Below are 22,701 nucleotides of genomic sequence, written 5' to 3' on the forward strand. Positions count from 1 at the left end.
GGTGGAAAGCAGACTGAACCTGGTTTTCCTCTAAGATTTTGCCTGTGCCTAGATCCATTCCGTTTCTTTTGTATCCCGAAAAACTCCTCAGTACTTAACGATTAAAAGCAAACCTATAACATGATGCAGCCACCACTATACTTGAAAATATGGAGACTGCTACTCAGTAATGTGTTGTATTGGATTTGCCCCAAACATAACACTTTATATTCAGGACAAAAAAATGCAGTATTACTTTAGTGCCTTGTTGTAAACAGGATACATGTTTTGGAATATACGTATTCTATACCGGCTTCCTTCTTTTCACTCTGTCATTTAGGTTAGTATTGTGGAGTAACTACAATGTTGTTGATCTATCCTCAGTTTTTCTATCACATCCATTAAACCCTGGAAGTGTTTAAAGTCACCATTGTCCTCATTGTGAAATCCCTGAGCCTGTATCTTTGTAGTGACTGGGTGTATTGATACACCATCCAAAGTGTAATTAATAAGTTCACCATTCTCAAAAGGATATTCAATGTCAGCTTTTTAATTTTTAACCATCTACCAATAGGTGCCCTTTGTGAGGCATTGGAAAACTCTCCTTGTTTTTGTGGTTGAATCTGTATTCACTGCTCGACTGAGGGACCTTACAGTACAGAGATGAGGTAGTAATTAAAAAATAATGTTAAACACTATTACTGCACACAGAGTGAGTCCGAACAACTTATTATGTGACTTGTTACTTCTGAACTTATTTAGGCTAGCAATAACAAAGGGGTTAAATACTTATTGAATCAAGACATTTCTGCATTTCATTTTTAATTCATTTTAATTTTGAAAAACATTGTTCCACTTTCACATTATGGGGTATTGTGTGTACGCCCGTGATAAAATATCTCAATTTAATCCATTTTAAATTCAGGCTGTAACACAACAACATTTGGAAAAAGTCAAGAGGTGTGAATACTTTCTGAAGGCACTGTAAGTTATATAAACATTTAATCACCTGCTATATATTATAGAATACTATGATGCTGTATAGTACCTTGCTAAAGTGTATTTTGAACCTCAGTGATACATCATCATATATTTAAAGCAGCAATATGTAACTTTTTGGGTGACCTGACCAAATTCACATAGAAATTTGAGGTATAGATCTGTCATTTTAATTGAACGCAAGACTAAGAAGCGGTAAATCTGTTCTATGTGCGATATTTCTATGCTTCCCGTTCTTAATTTTCGTTTTTGCATCTTTTACTTTTGGTTTCGTACACCAGCTTAAAACAGCTGAAATTACAATAGTTTTGGTTATTGAAAATATCTCATTTTAGCAACCAGGAAATGGCAGAGCAATTTCTGCATATCACTGTATTAGGTGATGTACAGTACAGGGCGAGGACTCACTGTGGTGGCTCAGAGGCCTGAGGGGAAGTCAGAGAGCGGTGGATGGGGGTGAAAGGTCGAGCTGACTGGGCCTTCTTCCTCCCTGGGTCGCTGTCAGAGTCAGACTCTGAGCAGGGAGGTCGGGGCTGGCCACGCTGCCACTCCTCTTTCCTCTTCTGCTCCCTCTGCTGCGCCTCCTCCTGTTCCTTCTCCTTCATCTGGAGGAGTTGGAAGTAACCCCGGCCCTGTCTGACCGCTGACACCAAACGGCTGGGGGATAGAGACATAACACACACACACAAGATGAGTATATGGATACTGTACATAACGATACAGCATGTGACTGGGCTTGAGAGTGGGTAATCTACATGTCACAATATTGTGTTAAAACCTGAAGCCTAGGCCATAACTTAGGCAGATAACACAATTATTCAGGTTTCAGGCAGATTTACTTAAAATATTTACTTTATTTAGTCATGCCACCAAGATTCTCAGAAACCACTTCTGTTACTTACACAAAAAGAGTCACAAATATGTTAAATCCCCTACTACAGTGACCGAAAATAGCCCCAACCCAAAAATAGAATAGGACCGACTCCATATACAGCAGTCAATTGAGGATGTGCATCACCTGTGTAATTCATTCCTAAGCAGACAACATATACCCTGTCATAGATCACAGCTTTATGAAGTTAACAGGTCTTTAAATCACACCAATCAGAGTGGACCAAGTCCCTAAATCATCAGAGGCTGAAATTATAATCCTAAATAGAGAATATGGGGAGAAATACGTGACGTGTGGCAAACTAATGGTTTCATTACAGTGATTTAGCACCTGCCCATAACCTTTCCCTTCCTTTCCAAACCATGTCTGCTGGTTTTCACCGGTGGCTGCATGCGTCATTACTTCGCATTAATATGCTACTGGTGGAAATGAAAACACACACACTTGGATACGCAGGCATGCACACACATGGGATGCACGAACACACGGATACACATGCAGGCACACAAGTATCATAGCCATGGTTTGACTTTGCGGCTGAATGAACTGTAATACGCCTCAGTTTTCCTTAATCATCACACATGAGTAAGGAGCCTTGGTAGTTGGGCGAAGAGCATGATTCTATTGCTTCTAATAATCTGCTAGAATGGAGTATAGGTCGCAATTGTACACTACAGTACAGGCTTACTGCTGGTCACGCATTAGTCTTTCTTAAAGCCGGAGGGCAGCATTTAGCCTTTCTTAAAGCCGGAGGGCAGCATTTAGCCTTTCTTTAAGCCGGAGGGCAGCATTTAGCCTAGTGGTTAAGAGCATTGGGCCAGTAACCAACAGGTCACTGGTTCAAACCCCAATGCAGGCTAAGTGAAAAATCAGATGATGTGTCCTCAAGCAAGGCCCTTAACCCAAATTGCTCTACATAAGTGTGTCTGCTAGAATGGAGTATACATCTCCAATTGTATAGTACAGGCCTAATGTAAGTGCTGGTCAAGCATTGGTCTTAACTAAACCTATAATAGAATGCACATTTTCCAAAATGACTACTTGTGGAGATTTAACTGATCTTGAACACAAAACATCTTCTACTCGTGTCATTATGTTCTGCCTTATTATTATTTGACCATGCTGGTCATTTATGAACATTTGAACATCTTGGTCATGTTCTGTTATAATCTCTACCCGGCACAGCCAGAAGAGGACTGGCCACCCCACATAGCCCGGTTCCTCTCTAGGTTTCTTCCTAGGTTTTGGCCTTTCTAGGGTGTTTTTCCTAGCCACCGTGCTTTTACACCTGCATTGTTTGCTGTTTGGGGTTTTAGGCTGGGTTTCTGTACAGAACTTTGAGATATCAGCTGATGTACGAAGGGCTATATAAATACATTTGATTTGATTTGATTATATGACCCGAGATGAGATAAATAGACACCACTGTGGAATAATTATCTCCTTCAAGTCAGACAGGACAACAACAAGGACAATGCCTTGTATACGTTAGAGCCGTCCTGTGTGAATCATTATTCCCCATCTAGTGAGCAGCTGGCTGGCAATACTTCCCCCAGGAGCGGAGCCAAACAGACAAACGCTGCATATTCGGATGACATCACTGTTCATGCACGCACGCACGCACGCACACACACACACACACACACTCATGGAGGGCATCAGTGTTTGAACTCTTAAATGTTAATTTGTTTCAGGCTGAACATTGCTTAAATCTGAAGCATTCCCTACTTGCTCTATTTGTGATACCACAGCCCACTCCAGATCGGTGACTCTCCCTATCCAAATCCCCATGCGCCATGTCTTAATCCAGAATGCTGCCATGCCTTTATCAAAGCATCTTTCTATCCATCTCTCAGCATCTGTAGTGAATCATAGCATCACAGCAGCAACACATTCTTAGATCAGTTGCCATATGGTGTTCCCCACGTTCTGTTGACAGCAACAGCCCAGTGTATGGACAGTGTGCAAGTATCTCTCTATTTGTCTTTGTGTTACGGTGTGAAAGTGCCCTTGACTAGACAAAGGCAGTATCTGAGTCTAGCATTGCCCTTACATCTCAGGTGTTGAAGCCAGAGAGTCACTTGTGGTGCATCACCGCTGATTCAATTAGTCTTCATCCCAAATGGCACCCTATTCTCCAAAAAAGTACACTAGGGAGTCGGGTGACTTTTGGGATGCAGATAATGTGTGTAGGTTATATTGCTGTGTCTTTAGAATATTGGAACTCCAATGCTTGAAATGCATCTTAAAGAAGGCTAATAGGGCTGCTTGTTTATTAAACACACAGGGCAGAGTTCAGATCAGGTCTAGTGTTCCATTGATTTCAGTGATGTACGTTTAACATCCTGTAAGTATTGAGCTTCCAATCAATATCATTTTGCTAGCCTCAAAACTTGGCCTAAACCTGATATTAGCAAATCACCCCCCCCCCAAAAAAATAGAACAGCGCAAAAGTTTGTAATGAGTCTGGCAGGCGAGACTATGCCAAAGGTGACAGAAACATTGAAAAAAGGTGTTTAATTAATATAGGTGATATGCCAATACGTATGAAAGAAACTCTTTACAGTCGTTTAAATAATTTACAGTGTTCAGTTGGTAAATGAGCAGTGTTACTCTTCCTTGACTGTTGGGGTAATTGAAGTGATTTGATTTCTTCAACAGGTCAGATCAGAAGAGGTATTAGGTAGCAGTTAGCTTGTTGCTAGGCAACCATCGGCATGTAGTTCACAAGTTGTGTAACGGTTCTCCTCTTCGTCTGAGGAGGAGTATGAAATATCGGACCAATATGCAGGGTGGTAAGTGTTCGTCATATTTATTACACTGAACACAGAAAACAAACAAACAAGAGAATAAAGGAAAACCGAAACAGTCCCGTATGGTGAAAACACTGAAATGGAAAATAACCACCCACAAACAAAAGTGGGAAAACAGGCTACCTAAGTATGGTTCTCAATCAGTGACAATGATTGACAGCTGCCTCTGATTGGGAACCATACCAGGCCAAACACATAGAAATATAAACACAAGAACAAAACATAGAATGCACACCTCAACTCACGCCCTGACCAACCTAAAATAGAGACATACAAAGGAACTACGGTCAGGACATGACAAGTTGAGAAGGAGCGATACAGTGATTTGGCAGTGAAGCTTTGTGTCCCTATACAGAGAGAAGGCCAATCTGAAATGGCTCTTCATGCAAAAGGGAGAAATGGGAAAAGATCCACTCTTTTTCAGTTAGAACCTGGTTCAGAACAAGGTCTGTCCTAAATGGTAATGGTTGGGGTAAATTCCACCTACATTATAGGTAGTTAAGGGATTGAATTGCAGTCCTATGGAGATATTCTATGTCCAATTCAGCTGACAGGATTTGAAATGGAATTGATCCCAGTATTCTATCCTCTCAATGTAGTGTTGAAATGCAACAGAATGTCAGTTGAATATTCTCATCCCTGTGTCCTGCGGGCAGCAGATACCTGGCACAGACCAGATGTGGCATTTGGTGTGTGTGTGTGTGTCTGTGAGTGTGTGTTTGTGTATATAACAACACTCAGCCTCGCCACAGGGCGTGCAGACAGACTACACCCTCTCAGGACATCCAAGGGCGTCCCTAAAACGCCTGACATTTCTGACAGCTTCTTATAAAACCCAGATTATTGAATAATTCATACAGGTGTTTGAGGAGAGAAAAGGTTACTGTTTCAGAGGGAGAGAAAAAGACAAATAGCCCTAATGAATAGTGTCTGTTTTCCCTCTGTGCAAATAATAGAGAGGGGTTTCAGTGTTTGTTTCTAAGTGGCAATAGCCTACCCTTTACTGTCTTTTTATATTTGGGAAGACTTTATACCCTATTTTTTGTATTGTCATATTATATACAGAAGAAATACCGCAGGTACTTTCGTACCCCATAAAATGAAATATAATATGGTACCAGGTAATTCTCTTATCATATCACAAAAATTGTCATTTTGTTATTAGTATGTTGCCATTTTTTGTTGACAGAAAACACATGATTACGTACCACCAGAGATACTGATGTATTCAGTCATACCAGGGGAATAGAAGCTCTGCATATGACTACTGTGATTATTAAAGGGTTCTGTTCCTTCACATAGTGCACTACTTTTGACCAGAGCCCTATGGGCCCTGGTCAAAAGTAATCCGCTACATTAAGGAAAAGGGTGCCTTTTGGGACACAACCCTTTTAATAACCATGGTAGTCATATGCACAGCTTCTATTCCTCTGGTATGACTGAATACATCAGTATCTCTGGTGGTATGTATTCTCCACTGGGATTCCTTGTTATGTATAATCAGATCTTCTCATGGCTCGCCAAGCATCTCTCCAGATATCTACATCATACATCACAGGGCTGCCTGTTTCTCAAATGCCACATCAGTCAGCACTTCAATGGGGAAATCTGTTTCACATCACATGATACTTGATAGTAACCATGGTTGTGCCCCAAATTGCCACCCTATTTATTCCTTACGTAGTGCACTACCTTTGACCAGACCCCTATGGGCCCTGGTCAAAAGTTATGCACTATATTTTCAAATAGGGTACCATTTGGATCGCATTTTGTTGCCTATGCAGTTTCTTCATCCAACCTCATTTACATTTACATGTTTGTTTGATGAATTAAACATAATTTAATTTGTTTTTTAGTGGTCTTGTAAAACAGCCCATTGGCCACAACTGTTGATATAAGAAAGTGGATGCATTGTCATCCTGACCATGACATTTATCTATGTAATGTAGAGATGTGTATTAAAGGTAATGAACAGTCAAAATCACGTTTTCATGAAATGTGATGATATTTGAAAGAAACCATATCAAAGTATGATGATCAAAGTATGAAAAATGACTGTTGCTTCTATATTGATAAAGTCGAATCATAAAGTTACTGGTCCCCTCCCCCATGTTAAACACTTGGATTCATTACTAGGGATAAAAGGTGACATCACCTTAACTCTCATTTTAATACACTAATGGTAACATGATTTAGAGGCGTGGTTTATACAGCTTAATAGCTACTCTACTGGTCCAAACAATTGACTGTAGACAGTCAGCAAATATAATAGGAAGTTTACCCTTTTCATCTATGGCAAAGATACTTACTGTATATGTTTCCCCTTTCATCTGTATCTGGCGCTAGCTTGTTACTGGCTAGCTAGGTCTTCAGCCAGCATGGAACAAAATGGGGGGAAGGGTCGTTCAAAACTCTGACGCAGTTGTCAAGTCAACACATGCGTCAGTGCTGCTGTGAACCGTATCATAAGAGACATGCCAAACGGGAGATATATGTAAAAAAAAAAAAAAGGTAATTGATGCAATTTCAATGTTGTTTGAGTTGCTTTGAGTTTGAGTTGCTATCGCCAAAGTTACTTTAGATGATTTTACTGCAACACTGCTCACTGACTCGAAGTTGCTTGACATACAGAACGTGTTTCAAAGAGCTGTCAGTTAAGGCGAGCTCATGAATATAAGCACCCGCCCACTCAGCCTGGCTTTTCAAACCTCCTGATAGTTAGCCATTAGAGAAAAAGTATTTTTCAGAACGACTGTTCAGGAGCTTTAAAATATGAGTGATTACATTTTTGTATAAGTGTGATAAATACTGGCTTATCTACAGAAAATGTGATGTATCGAGATGTGCTGATGGAAATATGTGAAATGAAATTTGGCAGAGTCAATAGATAGTCTCTGGTATAAAAAAAATATGCGCACACACACACACACACACACACACACACACACACACACACACACACACACACACACACACACACACACACACACACACACACACACACACACACACACACACACACACACACACACACACACACACACACACACACACACACACACACACACACACACCAGCCTCACCTGGTATGTCCCAGATGCTTCCTAAGAGATACTGCATCCTCTCTCTTCCCTGCCTGGGGGCAACGAAATGGCAAGCTCTAGAAAACCACAACATCAAACAACAACATCAACAACAAACAAAAGGACAAGCAGACAGTTTTTAACACTGTAGCTCTGAACAACCCTTATTTGCATATAAAGCCTCAGCGGAGTCGACTAGTGTGTGTGTCCTCGTCTGACCTCTGGTGGCTAAGAGCCAGGCAGCGGGCCAGGAGAAAATATTGTGTTGCTAATGTGCTAATGCTACATCGCTCATAGAAATGACAGACAATCACACAATTAATCCCTCTGCATAATCAAGCAGCATTTCATATAAAGGCTCTATAGCCTACTCAAAAATATGCAGTAAAGGGCAAATGTAAGTGTATATACAAGATAACAAGGGTAATAAAAACAAAAACTGAGAACAGGCACACCTTGTTTACACACACACACACACACACACACACACACACACACACACACACACACACACACACACACACACACACACACACACACACACACACACACACACACACACACACACACACACACACACACACACACACACACACACACACACACACACACACACACACACCTTGTTTGCTCCTGGGGAATCTGATGGAGTGGTGCAAACAGGCACATCCTCTTCTGGTAAGGGATCAGCCTTTGTAGCCTGTAATAAAATAAACAAGAGGAAACATTTGTAAGAGAGGGATGGGCTGATGTGGTCTGTTAATCACAACATTCACATACAGTAGCAGGACAATGTATAGCATACGTAGATGTCGATGACGCCTCCTAGACTGCCCCAAAGGTGCCAGAGGATGGTTCCTATCATCATACTCCTAACTCTCAGTAAATCATAAGGCATGACTTCCACAGATAAAGATAGGCCCTAAAGGCCTTTGGCTAATTCAAACTCAAGCCTGTTGCTGCTAATTTCTGAGAGAGTAGAGAGGCAGGGTGTGAGACTGGGGAGTTGACAGGACGTTCATTCATCACAGTGAGGCATGTCGCAGACCACTCCCTCCCAGATCTGACACTGGCTTGCCCTTGTGCTCTCCCTTATACACACGCACGCGCACACTGATTGAAGTTGATTTAACAAGGGATCATAACTTCACCTGAATTCACCTGGTCAGTCTATGTCAATAAAAGAGCAGGTGACCTTAATGTTGTGTATACTCACAAAAGTATTGTGCTTGAGACCACCTAAAGCGAGACCAATTCAAGACCAAGACTGGAGCAAATCGAGTTTGAGTCAAGACCAAGACCGGAGGGTGTGGGGGTAAGACCGAGTCAAGGCCGAGACCAGGAGAGGGACAAGGGATAAAGGGAATATGTGAGTCCAATTCAAGACCATGATTGTAATTTTGTCAAATCAACACCATAATTAGATTTCAAAATGTCCAGTATTTCTGAGTTCATATTTCAGATCAACATATGGACTCTTTTTAAGAAATTCTAAATATTGAAAAAATGCATGCTGAGGGAAAATAGAGCCCCTCTATTACTAACCCAACACAGTGGGGAACAATGTGCCTTCTATGCCTTCATAGAAGGGCTAAGGATTTATAAAATAATGATTATAAAAATATTCTAATAATTATAATTATATTATTATTTTGAATGATATTCTGATTTAATCTCTTTTTATGGGGAAAGGAAAGGGTTAACACCGAAGAGAAGAAAATCTCTGGGGAGATACATCTAAGCTAGCTAAATCAGCCATTGGAAGCTAGATAAAGCCATCTGCCATTTAACTTTATTAGGGCAGATTTTGGAGTGACAGTGGAATCAGCCAATCACATTTTGAATTAATGGGTGGCACCGTTTTTAGAAAACGAATGGAAACTTCTCCCTTCTTGAAGGCCAACAGGGAACTGCGCAATAGCGAGCAGTAGTTTTCCCCCAGCTAGCTAGCTTTTGTTGTCGGCTAGTTTGCAGTGGCTGCAGCAGAGGATGAAGTTGCTAATTTGTTAGCTTCTCCCTTTTCAAGAATAACTTTCAACAAGAAGTTAAGTTTTAATTGATCATCATCTGGTGAGTGGAACTGTGTTTTTTATTGCAGTGTGCTTGCTGTAGTCTCTTTGAAAATAACTTATGTGTATGAAACATTGTTGTATTTAAAGTGGAACTGACAGCATTTTAGCAACATGACATCTTATTAAAATCTGTTCATATACAATCCCAGGAAGAATATGACACTTTTAAAAACATTTTCTGGCAAGTGACCACTTAGATATGGTAATTTTCATAAATTCTCAGAATATTTGGGAATTACGTATACTAAGGCATTTGTGAAATTTCTATAGCAATATAGAGTGGGAAAGCACCCATGCATTTGGACAATTAATAGACACTGCTGTAAATGACACCGAATAAAAACATCTGTCTGTACTCCAGCACTTTGTATTTGACATGATACAATGACTATGAGGTGAAAGTGCAGACTGTCAGCTTTAATTTGAGTGTATTTTCATCCATATAGGGTGAAAATGGGGGGACTATGGGAGGGACTATATGGGGGGACTATGTACAAAAATATCCTGATATGGGATGAAAATACGCTCAAATTAGAGAGGACACTGTACATCAAATACATGGTTTCCATGTGTTTGATGCCATTCCATTCGCACTGTTCCGGACATTATTATTCCTCAATTCCTCATGTAAGATTAACGTTATATCATCGTCGTCTCCTACTGCTTCTGACACCACGTGAATGAGATGACTCCAACGAGACAGAGACAGAGAGAACGAGAAAGAGAAAGGGGGGAGACCAATGTTCCAGCATTCAAGAATATAAGCCTCCTCTCCATTTGAATGTTGTCACTTTTAATGTGGACTCTGCCTCCTCCCCCCGCTCTGCTCGCCAGGCAAGCTGCCTAGCTGCCTCAGCAACTGAGCGTCCCCGATAACTATGATGAATGCAATGTCCACAGGAATAAACCACCCATTTCACATTATCCAATGATGTGTTAGGTGCCAATACCCCATGTATCTGCTGCTGCTACTTAAAGCCTGCTGATTTGCTGTGATGGCCTCTGCTGCTAGCCTAAAGCACAGGTATAATCGCCTTATAAATGGAGCCCGCCCTCGTATGTCTTACTTCAGATACATTTATTAGGGACTATGTAGAGAGGCTGTGTATAGAGGAAGACAAACGATGGGCCTCCATGCCTATGCATGATCTAAACAGGATATGGAATATTCACTCTATAGACAAAAGGTCTAGATTGGATAACATAAAAGGGGAAAATCTCATAGCTACTGGAATCCCACAGAGGCTGGTTAAAGTAAACTGGCCAATGTGTGTCTGCATCTTTCACTGAGCCAAACCCTCTTGCTTTGGGTGGCTAAGGACAGAATTGAGAAGGGTTTTTGATGTAATTTTGAGGCATGAGAGCTGGGGCTGAGGAAGTATTTGATTTGTGATGACAGACAGACACACTCTCCGTGTCACTGATCTGTTCAGCGCAGAGGATCACTGTCCATTAACAGTAAATGGAGTTACGTGTCGGGCCTGAGGGTGTGTGTTTGTGTGTGTGTGTGTGTGTGTGTGTGTGTGTGTGTGTGTGTGTGTGTGTGTGTGTGTGTGTGTGTGTGTGTGTGTGTGTGTGTGTGTGTGTGTGTGTGTGTGTGTGTGTGATGCTGAATGGCCCGGTCAGTCCAAGGGGACAGGACTGATAAATGAGGAGATAGACAGGATGCCATGAAATGAGTGCTCAGACACACACACACACACACACACACACACACACACACACACACACACACACACACACACACACACACACACACACACACACACACACACACACACACACACACACACACACACACACACACACACCACCGCCCACCAGAGAGAAAATATTACTTGCATACAGGGAAACCCGAGTTCAACGGGAGGAAAGAGGGTACATGAAAGGAGAGCGCGAGAGAGACAGTGCGCACGAGGGAGAGAGAGAGAGGGAAGGAAGAAATATGAAATAATAATACATTACTTATCCAATAACTAAAACTTTCATCTTCACTCATCATTATTATGATATAATGGCAAAAAACATAGGTGTTAATTTTAGTGTCAAAAATGCTAATTCATGTTGTGATTGAGTGTCATGGCCTAGTGTAATGGAACTGGCAGTAGGCTACATGGTAGTCGTATGAAGGATAATAAATATTTAGGCATACTTTGTGAGCTATTTATGCTGGCCTACCATAAACTGTCACATAATTAAACTAGGCCCACTCAGTAGCCTAAATTATTCTTATTCAATTAGACACAATCTCCAGATACATACAAGGCCAGGGGGAAACAATCACCTCTTCCACAGGTTGCCCCAGTGATTCTAGTATGAGTCTCTTGGTTTCAAGGTAGAGCGGTTGTCCGACCTCCTCATAGGGTCTCCAGGGGGCTGCTCTATAGCCCTGCCGGCTCAGCTGCCACTGTCGTCGGTGATAGTTATCCCAGAACACCTGCTCCCTGGTCGTCTGACAGGCAGACCACACCGTTCTGCTCCGGGCCTGGCGCATTTCTCCCGACGGTTTAAGAATCGGAAGCGGTTTGATTATTACGAAGTGACGCGGGTCTAGTGCTGCATTTCGATGAGTCGTCATTGTAACAACACCAGACAAAGCTTTCAAGTTGTAGACAAAACGTTGTGTAGGTCACGTTTTTAAAATATATCGTAGCACTCAATGTTTTTTTATTGAAATTGCCATGATTATCTTTGAAAATAAAAATAAGAAACCGCAGAATGGGCTGTTAGACTTTGGCACCGGCGTCTACATTGAACCTCACGCATTTTTGTTGTAGGACCCTGTCTCCCGTGGTTACAGAGAAACTCAGCCCACACAGAAATTGCAAGGTGGTAGTCTATATGTCATGGCAGGCCCAACTATATCGAAAACACAATAACAATGCACATGCTTGTATGGGATTCCTGGCTTTCTCTTATATTATTTATTATTCAATGACTTTTTGAGGATGTTACTGTTGGTACAATAACACATGCACATGCCTAGTAGGACTTTCACCACTGTAAATCTCTAACATCCTTTTGAAGATATACCTATCATTACTTTCCTCCATGCATTCACAATCTTGTCCAGAGTTTATATTAGTCATCTAGAAGAAGACAGTGGGGAATTGTAAACAGCAGCAATCTTCCACAAAACCCCAATTCAACCTCTGCTTACAACATATTGCCTGCTCCTTGAAGTAGAAACTTGCTGAATGACAGAGACATCTGTTCTATCGGGTTTGTGCTCCAATGGACAGTGTGTCAGTATCTCAAGGCGTCTCACAGATGAAACAATTACAACTCTGTCATAGCTGATAAAAGATGGGAATGCTAATAACCCCACTGAAAACTGCCAAAACGAATAAAAATAAGCTTTTCAGAGGGCACACACACCAATTCAACACAAGCACACACACATGAACACACACATGTACACACACACTGCACAAAAATATTTTAGATGACACAGAACATTTCGATCCCAAATTCCCACGGGAGGCATTTCATGCTCCAAAACAAACAGCATCTCTATGAGCTGTGACTCAACTCTGAGGATACGCACTGATGTCCTGTTGGAAACACACAGCCTTCCTTCCTCCCTCCCTACCTTGAAGTAATCACTGATCTAACACAAATTGATAGGTCTAAGCAATGATTCTATCACATAGCTTTCACATAGCCAATCATATCAGATAAGGGATTTCTTCGGTAAGGTAGGAAGGAAGGATGAAAGGGAGGAAGGAAGTATTTGAAAAGGGCCTGACTTACACACCTTTCATCATACAGCTGAGACACTATAGAGAGAATAAAGATCACTAGAGCGTGAGAAGATTGGCCAGGTCTGTCACAGTCGGGGCTGGGCCTGGACAAGACCTCCTCCACCTCACACACACACACACACACGCACGCACGCACGCACGCACGCACGCACGCACGCACGCACGCACGCACGCACACACACACACACACACACACACACACACACACACACACACACACACACACACACACACACACACACACACACACACACACACACACACACACAGACGTGAGATGTTTGGCCGGGGCTCTCACAGCCGGGGCAGGACTATGCTCCTCCAACTCGTACAGAGTCTGAGTCTGGAGTCATCCAGCAGCTATTTGCCATTTCCCCCTCACAGTTATAAATAAATGTAATTAGTTCTGTTTCTGCCTGCATCCCAAATGGCACTCTATTCCCTATTTGGTGCACTACTTTTGACCAGAGCCCTTTTGACTAGCGCCCTAAAGTAGTGCACTATAAAGGGAATAGGGTGCCAGAGTTTATGACCCCTTCTCCCTGGCCCTGACTCTGAGGCGCACCCATCACCTCACCCTCACATTCCCCTCTCATAGGATAACCATTAGTGCTTAATAAGTGCTAAAACAGACAGTGAGGGTATATAAAGAACCCTAGAGACTTCTCGGTCTTCACTGCACAGTGCTTCTTATCTTCTGAAACCCCTCCTCTCCTTTGTTATAAGAATTCATCCTCCTGCGACTCTTCCTCATTAAAGACGAGTACTGCATTTCTTATTTGCTCCTCTAATATTTTTTCTGAATCATGACCGAGCAGACCAAAGCGTACACGGAGGCCCCATCGGCACCATCACGTCCCCACAACTCCCGGGACTTATTCTGGTCTGCCCTCCGGAGCTCGTGGCAGTCCCCGAGCCCCAGTTGCCTCCTCCCCAACCAGGACTTTGGCCTGCCGCCATTCCTAGAGGCTGGAGACCTCCGTGAATTTAGCTGGATAGATAACATCCATAGACGCCTGGCGGCCAGCTCCTGGCCTGGGTACATGCCCTCTCTCCCCCTCTTGCTGCCCTCCTTCCTGGTCCCGGCCTCCTCCATGCACCAGCCAGGCCCCAGGCTGAGCAGGGCAGAGTCTGCAGGGTTGCAAGGGCTGTCAGAGGTCCGGGAGGAGGGGTACAAGTGGAGGATCACCCTGGACGTCAGTCACTTCTCCCCTGTAGAGATCACTCTCAGGACCCGGGAAGGCTTCCTGGAAATCGGAGGTAGGCCTACACCTGTAGTGAAGCGATTGAAATGTATACTGAAATGTATACTGAAATGCTACTCTTTTGTTATAGAATAGATGCATACAGTGTAATGAAACTGACATTATATGCTTATTTTATAGCACAGACAAAGTATATTATAAAGTAAAGGGCTGCTGTGTTGAACAAAACGCTGCTGTTATGTTATACAACAATAGTGAGACTGATTTGCTTCAGTGTTGTAAAGATGTATGGAGAAGCTTCACTCTATACAATCAAACCATAAACAGTCTGGTGTTTAGACAGGATGCCCACAGGACAGAGTTTGAGTGAGTTAGTGGAACACAACAGCTCAGGGAAATTAAGAGAGTAGGACTATGGTGGCATACAGCAATCAATTTCTCCAAAATGGCACCCTACTCCCTATATAGTGCACTACCCAAATGGGCTTTGGTCAAAAGTAGTGGAATACAAAGGGAACCGAGTGTCATTTGGGACACCTCCTCAGTGTTGATGTCTAGATCCTCTGTGGGTATTCATATTGCTAATATAATGTATATTTCTTCCTTAGGGAAACACGAGGAGAGACCAGACAAGCATGGCTTTATTGCTAGACGCTTTACCAGGAGATACACGTAAGTTTACACAAGAAAGCATATTGATATTCAGAATTTGAGAAATGTATTTAAGCTTCACCAGTTTGTATTATACATTTTCATGTAGCAAGAAGAGACACATCGTTTTTAGAATACACATTTTACACTACTGTTTACACCAACATAAAGCAAAACTAATGTTTATGACATTATAAATTAATCTTATGAGTACTGTACTTATAGACATGATGAATTATAAACATTATGTATTGTAATATTGTATTCATTGTATGTGTATGATAACATGATTGTGTGCTGTCCCAGGATCCCAAAAGGTATTGATCCTAAGATCATCCACTCCTCTCTGTCTGGTGATGGCATCCTGTCTGTGGAAGCTTCACTTCCTGATCCCACCATCCCTGCTGATGTCATCATTCCCATTCAGGTCAGGTGAACAACTAACTAGAGGCGAAACATGAAATTCAACTGTATAATGTACTAATTGTCTGTGTTGGACAATTCCTTGCCTTCGACACTTAAAATAAAGTACGGTATGGAATAGGAAGTCGGAAGCATAGGAGGTATATCCTAGTTTGGAGTAATAACAAAACTGTATCTCTGTGTCTGTCCATGTCCTTTTTTATTGTTATCTGTCACATACATTAGAACACAAAAAAGTATTTAGTCAGCCACCAATTGTGCAAGTTCTCCCACTTACAAAGATGAGAGAGGCCTGTCATTTTCATCATAGGTATAATATGACAGACAAAATGAGAAAGAAAATCCAGAAAATCACATTGTAGGAATTTTAATGAATTTATTTGCAAATTATGGTGGAAAAGAAGTAACCTACAAATTTGGTCACCTACAAACAAGCAAGATTTCTTGATCTCACAGACCTGTAACTTCTTCTTTAAGAGGCTCCTCTGTCCTCCACTCGTTACCTGTATTAATGGCACCTGTTTGAACTTGTTATCAGTATAAAAGACACGTGTCCACAACCTCAAACAGTCACACTCCAAACTCCACTATGGTCAAGACCAAAGAGCTGTCAAAGGACAGCAGAAACAAAATTGTAGACCTGCACCAGGCTGGGAAGACTGAATCTGCAATAGGTAAGCATCTTGGTTTGAAGAAATCAACTGTGGGAGCAACTATTAGGAAATGGAAGACATACGAGACCACTGATAATCTCCCTCGATCTGGGGCTCCACGCAAGATCTCACCCCGTGGGGTCAAAATGATCACAAGAACAGTGAGCAAAAATCCCAGAACCACACGGGGGGACTTAGTGAATGACCAGCAGAGAGCTGGGACCAAAGTAACAAAGCCTACCATCAGTAACACACTACGCCGCCAGGGACTCAAATCCTGCAGTGCCAGACGTGTCCCCCTGCTTAAGCCATGTCCAGGCCCGTCTAAAGTTTGCTAGAGAGCATTTGGATGATCCAGAAGAAGATTGGGAGAATGTCATATGGTCAGATGAAACCAAAATAGAACTTTTTGGTAAAAACTCAACTCGTCGTGTTTGGAGGACAAAGAATGCTGAGTTGCATCCAAAGAACACCATACCTACTGTGAAGCATGGGGGTGGAAACATCATGCTTTGGGGCTGTTTTCCTGCAAAGGGATCAGGATGACTGATCCGTGTAAAGGAAAGAATGAATGGGGCCATGTATCGTGAGATTTTGAGTGAAAACCTCCTTCCATCAGCAAGGGCATTGAAGATGAAACGTGGCTGGGTCTTTCAGCATGACAATGATCCCAAACACACCGCCCGAGCAACGAAGGAGTGGCTTCGTAAGGAGCATTTCAAGGTCCTGGAGTGGCCTAGCCAGTCTCCAGATCTCAACCCCATAGAAAATCTTTGGAGGGAGTTGAAAGTCCGTGTTGCAGAGCAACAGCCCCAAAACATCACTGCTCTAGAGGAGATCTGCATGGAGGAATGGGCCAAAATACCAGCAACAGTGTTTGAAAACGTTGTGAAGACTTACTGAAAACGTTTGACTTCTGTCATTGCCAACAAAGGGTATATAACAAAGTATTGAGTTAAACTTTTGTTATTGACCAAATACTTATTTTCCACCACAATTTGCAAATAAATTCATTAAAAATCCTACAACATTATTTCCTGGATTTTTTTTCTCATTTTGTCTGTCATAGTTGAAGTGTACCTATGAAGAAATTTTTACAGGCCTCTCTCATCTTTTTAAGTGGGAGAACTTGCACAATTGGTGCTGACTAAATACTTTTTTGCCCCACTGTATATGTCTCTTTAGGTGGAGAAGGAGGCCATAAGTGAAGAGGGAGAGAAGGGTGGTGCCATGCCAGAGAGGACTACCGAGCCAGACACAGAGACCCGGGACCCCCAGCCTTCTCCATCGGCTCCTGCTGTGGCTCCTGTGTCCCTGGAGGCCGCTGACTTCACCCCCACAGAACCTGGCATACTACCACCAACTGAGGCACTCGAGCGCTGGGATGAGTTCGCACGGGAAGTCCCTGGAGAAGAGGCTCACCCAGAGGCTCAACCAGACAGCGACGCGGCAGGACCCGAGAGGCATGAGGAGGTGAGAGGAGATGCAGATGAGAGGACCCCTACTGAGCCAGCTGGGGAGATGGCGAGACATCCCTCTGTGTCCGCAGATGATGAAGCCAGTGAAGAGGAAGGTCCTCCGACTTACACAGAGCCCTTTGAGCACCTCAAGACTCCTGACAGCCCAGACACCCCAGACACAGTCACGTCTGACCAGGGGGAATACACAGACCAGGCCCATGACCATGGCGGAGAGCTCCAGCACCCGGAGGGCACAGGGGAGACAGCAGTAGAGCTCCCACAGCCTGAGGATCCTGAGCCAGGCATGAGTCCACCAGAAGAGGTGGCCCACCACTCCCAGGAGCTGGAAACCCAAGAGCACCCTGATATGGAGCAACAGGAGTACACCAAGTAAAAAGAAAAAGAGCCATGGCCATCATTTCATCATCCCATCAGGGATTCCCTATGAATCAAATCATCCTTCCCATCGCACCTACATTCTGCAGTCTTCCTCCTCATGACTAGACTGGTTCCAGATCTGTTCTGCCCACTGCCGACAATGACCATAAGGAGTTTGCAAGACAGCACAAACAGATCTGGGACCAGGCTACTTCATCATCAGCCAGCAGCAAAAGCTTGCATAACTAAATATACCCTGAAGACCCACATACATACTCACACTTTGCCGCTCCAATAAACCAATGGCAAAAGAAAAAGGCTAAAGCTATGTCCAATTGTAGTGTCACATTCATTTACATTATGTTTAAGTCATGTAGCATACAATATTTTCCAGAGCGATGTACAATCAATATTCCATATGCTTTGGTATTCCTTGTTCCTCATATTGACATGCTGACCTCCAAATAACCTTTTCTAGATGGTTGATTATCATTTACATTTACATTTACATTTAAGTCATTTAGCAGACGCTCTTATCCAGAGCGACTTACAAATTGGTGCATTCACCTTATGACATCCAGTGGAACAACCACTTTACAATAGTGCATCTAAATATTTTAAGGGGGGGGGGTGAGAATTAAAGGATTACTTTATCCTATCCTAGGTATTCCTTAAAGAGGTGGGGTTTCAGGTGTCTCCGGAAGGTGGTGATTGACTCCGCTGTCCTGGCGTCGTGAGGGAGTTTGTTCCACCATTGGGGAGCCAGAGCAGCGAACAGTTTTGACTGGGCTGAGCGGGAACTGTACTTCCTCAGTGGTAGGGAGGCGAGCAGGCCAGAGGTGGATGAACGCAGTGCCCTTATTTGGGTGTAGGGCCTGATCAGAGCCTGGAGGTACTGAGGTGCCGTTCCCCTCACAGCTCCGTAGGCAAGCACCATGGTCTTGTAGCGGATGCGAGCTTCAACTGGAAGCCAGTGGAGAGAGCTGAGGAGCGGGGTGACGTGAGAGAACTTGGGAAGGTTGAACACTAGACGGGCTGCGGCGTTCTGGATGAGTTGTAGGGGTTTAATGGGGTCGTACTTTGCGGATGTTGTAGAGCATGAACCTACAGGAACGGGCCACCGCCTTGATGTTAGTTGAGATCGACAGGGTGTTGTCCAGGATCACGCCAAGGTTCTTAGCGCTCTGGGAGGAGGACACAATGGAGTTGTCAACCGTGATGGCGAGATCATGGAACGGGCAGTCCTTCCCCGGGAGGAAGAGCAGCTCCGTCTTGCCGAAGTTCAGCTTGAGGTGGTGATCCGTCATCCACACTGATATGTCTGCCAGACATGCAGAGATGCGATTCGCCACCTGGTCATCAGAAGGGGGAAAGGAGAAGATTAATTGTGTGTCGTCTGCATAGCAATGATAGGAGAGACCATGTGAGGTTATGACAGAGCCAAGTGACTTGGTGTATAGCGAGAATAGGAGAGGGCCTAGAACAGAGCCCTGGGGGACACCAGTGGTGAGAACGCGTGGTGAGGAGACAGATTCTCGCCACGCCACCTGGTAGGAGCGACCTGTCAGGTAGGACGCAATCCAAGCGTGGGCCGCGCCGGAGATGCCCAACTCGGAGAGGGTGGAGAGGAGGATCTGATGGTTCACAGTATCGAAGGCAGCCGATAGGTCTAGAAGGATGAGAGCAGAGGAGAGAGAGTTAGCTTTAGCGGTGCGGAGCGCCTCCGTGATACAGAGAAGAGCAGTCTCAGTTGAATGACTAGTCTTGAAACCTGACAGATTTGGATCAAGAAGGTCATTCTGAGAGAAATAGCGGGAGAGCTGACCAAGGACGGCACGTTCAAGAGTTTTGGAGAGAAAAGAAAGAAGGGATACTGGTCTGTAGTTGTTGACATCGGAGGGATCGAGTGTAGGTTTTTTCAGAAGGGGTGCAACTCTCGCTCTCTTGAAGACGGAAGGGACGTAGCCAGCGGTCAGGGATAAGTTGATGAGCGAGGTGAGGTAAGGGAGAAGGTCTCCGGAAATGGTCTGGAGAAGAGAGGAGGGGATAGGGTCGAGCGGGCAGGTTGTTGGGCGGCCGGCTATCACAAGACGCGAGATTTCATCTGGAGAGAGAGGGGAGAAAGAGGTCAGAGCACAGGGTAGGGCAGTGTGAGCAGAACCAGCGGTGTCGTTTGACTTAGCAAACGAGGATCGGATGTCGTCGACCTTCTTTTCAAAATAGTTGACGAAGTCATCTGCAGAGAGGGAGGAGGGGGGGGGAGGAGGATTCAGGAGGTGGCAAAGAGCTTCCTAGGGTTAGAGGCAGATGCTTGGAATTTAGAGTGGTAGAAAGTGGCTTTAGCAGCAGAGACAGAGGAGGAAAATGTAGAGAGGAGGGAGTGAAAGGATGCCAGGTCCGCAGGGAGGCGAGTTTTCCTCCATTTCCGCTCGGCTGCCCGGAGCCCTGTTCTGTGAGCTCGCAATGAGTCGTCAAGCCACGGAGCGGGAGGGGAGGACCGAGCCGGCCTGGAAGATAGGGGACATAGAGAGTCAAAGGATGCAGAAAGGGAGGAGAGGAGGGTTGAGGAGGCAGAATCAGGAGATAGGTTGGAGAAGGTTTGAGCAGAGGGAAGAGATGATAGGATGGAAGAGGAGAGAGTAGCGGGGGAGAGAGAGCGAAGGTTGGGACGGCGCGATACCATCCGAGTAGGGGCAGTGTGGGAAGTGTTGGATGAGAGCGAGAGGGAAAAGGATACAAGGTAGTGATCGGAGACTTGGAGGGGAGTTGCAATGAGGTTAGTGGAAGAACAGCATCTAGTAAAGATGAGGTCGAGCGTATTGCCTGCCTTGTGAGTAGGGGGGGGAAGGTGAGAGGGTGAGGTCAAAAGAGGAGAGGAGTGGAAAGAAGGAGGCAGAGAGGAATGAGTCAAAGGTAGACGTGGGGAGGTTAAAGTCGCCCAGAACTGTGAGAGGTGAGCCGTCCTCAGGAAAGGAGCTTATCAAGGCATCAAGCTCACTGATGAACTCTCCGAGGGGACCTGGAGGGCGATAAATGATAAGGATGTTAAGCTTGAAAGGGCTGGTAACTGTGACAGCATGAAATTCAAAGGAGGCGATAGACAGATGGGTAAGGGGAGAAAGAGAGAATGACCACTTAGGAGAGATAAGGATCCCGATGCCACCACCCCACTGACCAGAAGCTCTCGGGGTGTGCGAGAACACGTGGGCGGACGAAGAGAGAGCAGTAGGAGTAGCAGTGTTATCTGTGGTGATCCATGTTTCTGTCAGTGCCAAGAAGTCGAGGGACTGGAGGGAGGCATAGGCTGAGATGAACTCTGCCTTGTTGGCTGCAGATCGGCAGTTCCAGAGGCTACCGGAGACCTGGAACTCCACCTGGGTCGTGCGCGCTGGGACCACCAGATTAGGGTGGCAGCGGCCACGCGGTGTGGAGCGTTTGTATGGTCTGTGCAGAGAGGAGAGAACAGGGATAGACAGACACATAGTTGACAGGCTACAGAACAGGCTACGCTAATGCAAGGAGATTGGAATGACAAGTGGACTACACGTCTCGAATGTTCAGAAAGTTAAGCTTACGTAGCAAGAATCTTATTGACTAAAATGATTAAAATGATACAGTACTGCTGAAGTAGGCTAGCTGGCAGTGGCTGCGTTGTTGACTTTGTAGGCTAGCTGGCAGTGGCTGCGTTGTTGACACTACACTAATCAAGTCGTTCCGTAGAGTGTAATAGTTTCTACAGTGCTGCTATTCGGGGGCTAGCTGGCTAGCTAGCAGTGTTGATTACGTTACATTGCGTTAAAAGAACGACAATAGCTGGCTAGCTAACCTAGAAAATCGCCCTAGACTACACAATTATCTTTGATACACAGACGGCTATGTAGCTAGCTATGTAGCTAGCTACGATCAAACAAATCAAACCGTTGTGCTGTAATGAAATGAAATGAAAAATGTGATACTACCTGTGGAGCGAAGCGGAATGCGACCGGGTTGTTGAGTGCGGAAGTTCTATTCAGTAGACGTTGGCTAGCTGTTGGCTAGCTAGCAGTGTCTCCTACGTTAAGGACGACAAATAGCTGGCTAGCTAACCTTGGTAAATTAAGATAATCACTCTAAGATTACACGCTCTAAACTACACAATTATCTTGGATACGAAGACAGCAAAGACAACTATGTAGCTAGCTAACACTACACTAATCAAGTCGTTCAGTTGAGTGTAATAGTTTCTACAGTGCTGCTATTCGGTAGACGGTGTACGTTTGCTAGCTGGCTAGCTGCTGGGCAGATAGCAGTGTAGACTACGTTAGGACGACGAAATACGAAGTTGCAATA

General features: G+C 44.1%; 2 protein-coding genes across 7 annotated transcripts in view; one reads left to right on the forward strand and one right to left on the reverse strand.

Moving 5' to 3' along the window:
• LOC124034036 (coiled-coil domain-containing protein 60-like) overlaps positions 1–12,603 on the reverse strand; it is a 46,060-nt gene extending 33,457 nt beyond the window's left edge. For all 6 annotated transcript variants that reach the window (XM_046346720.1, XM_046346719.1, XM_046346722.1 and 3 more), the window contains exons 1-4: positions 12,123–12,603; positions 8,389–8,466; positions 7,767–7,843; positions 1,387–1,635 (exon numbers count right to left, since the gene is read on the reverse strand). In XM_046346720.1, coding sequence (XP_046202676.1) covers positions 1,387–1,635; positions 7,767–7,843; positions 8,389–8,466; positions 12,123–12,416 — 698 coding nt within the window. In that variant the 5' untranslated portion in view covers positions 12,417–12,603. The remainder of the gene's footprint in view (positions 1–1,386; positions 1,636–7,766; positions 7,844–8,388; positions 8,467–12,122) is intronic.
• A 1,805-nt stretch (positions 12,604–14,408) lies between these two features.
• Positions 14,409–18,388, forward strand: LOC124032980 (heat shock protein 67B1-like). Its single transcript, XM_046344921.1, has 4 exons — positions 14,409–14,862; positions 15,416–15,479; positions 15,765–15,885; positions 17,720–18,388. The coding sequence occupies exons 1-4, from the start codon at positions 14,409–14,411 to the stop codon at positions 18,386–18,388; spliced, it is 1,308 nt and encodes a 435-aa protein (XP_046200877.1).
• The last annotated feature ends 4,313 nt before the right edge of the window (positions 18,389–22,701 follow it).

The sequence above is a fragment of the Oncorhynchus gorbuscha genome, linkage group LG04 (genome assembly GCF_021184085.1).
Source record: "Oncorhynchus gorbuscha isolate QuinsamMale2020 ecotype Even-year linkage group LG04, OgorEven_v1.0, whole genome shotgun sequence".
Taxonomy (NCBI): domain Eukaryota; kingdom Metazoa; phylum Chordata; class Actinopteri; order Salmoniformes; family Salmonidae; genus Oncorhynchus; species Oncorhynchus gorbuscha.

Bases quoted from the DNA above. Each gene is read 5' to 3' on its own strand.
- LOC124032980 (XM_046344921.1), top strand. From the start codon at position 14,409: ATGACCGAGCAGACCAAAGCGTACACGGAGGCCCCATCGGCACCATCA. The intron at 14,863-15,415 runs GTAGGCCTACAC...TTTCTTCCTTAG, and splicing joins AGGCTTCCTGGAAATCGGAG to GGAAACACGAGGAGAGACCA. The intron at 15,886-17,719 runs GTCAGGTGAACA...ATGTCTCTTTAG, and splicing joins ATGTCATCATTCCCATTCAG to GTGGAGAAGGAGGCCATAAG.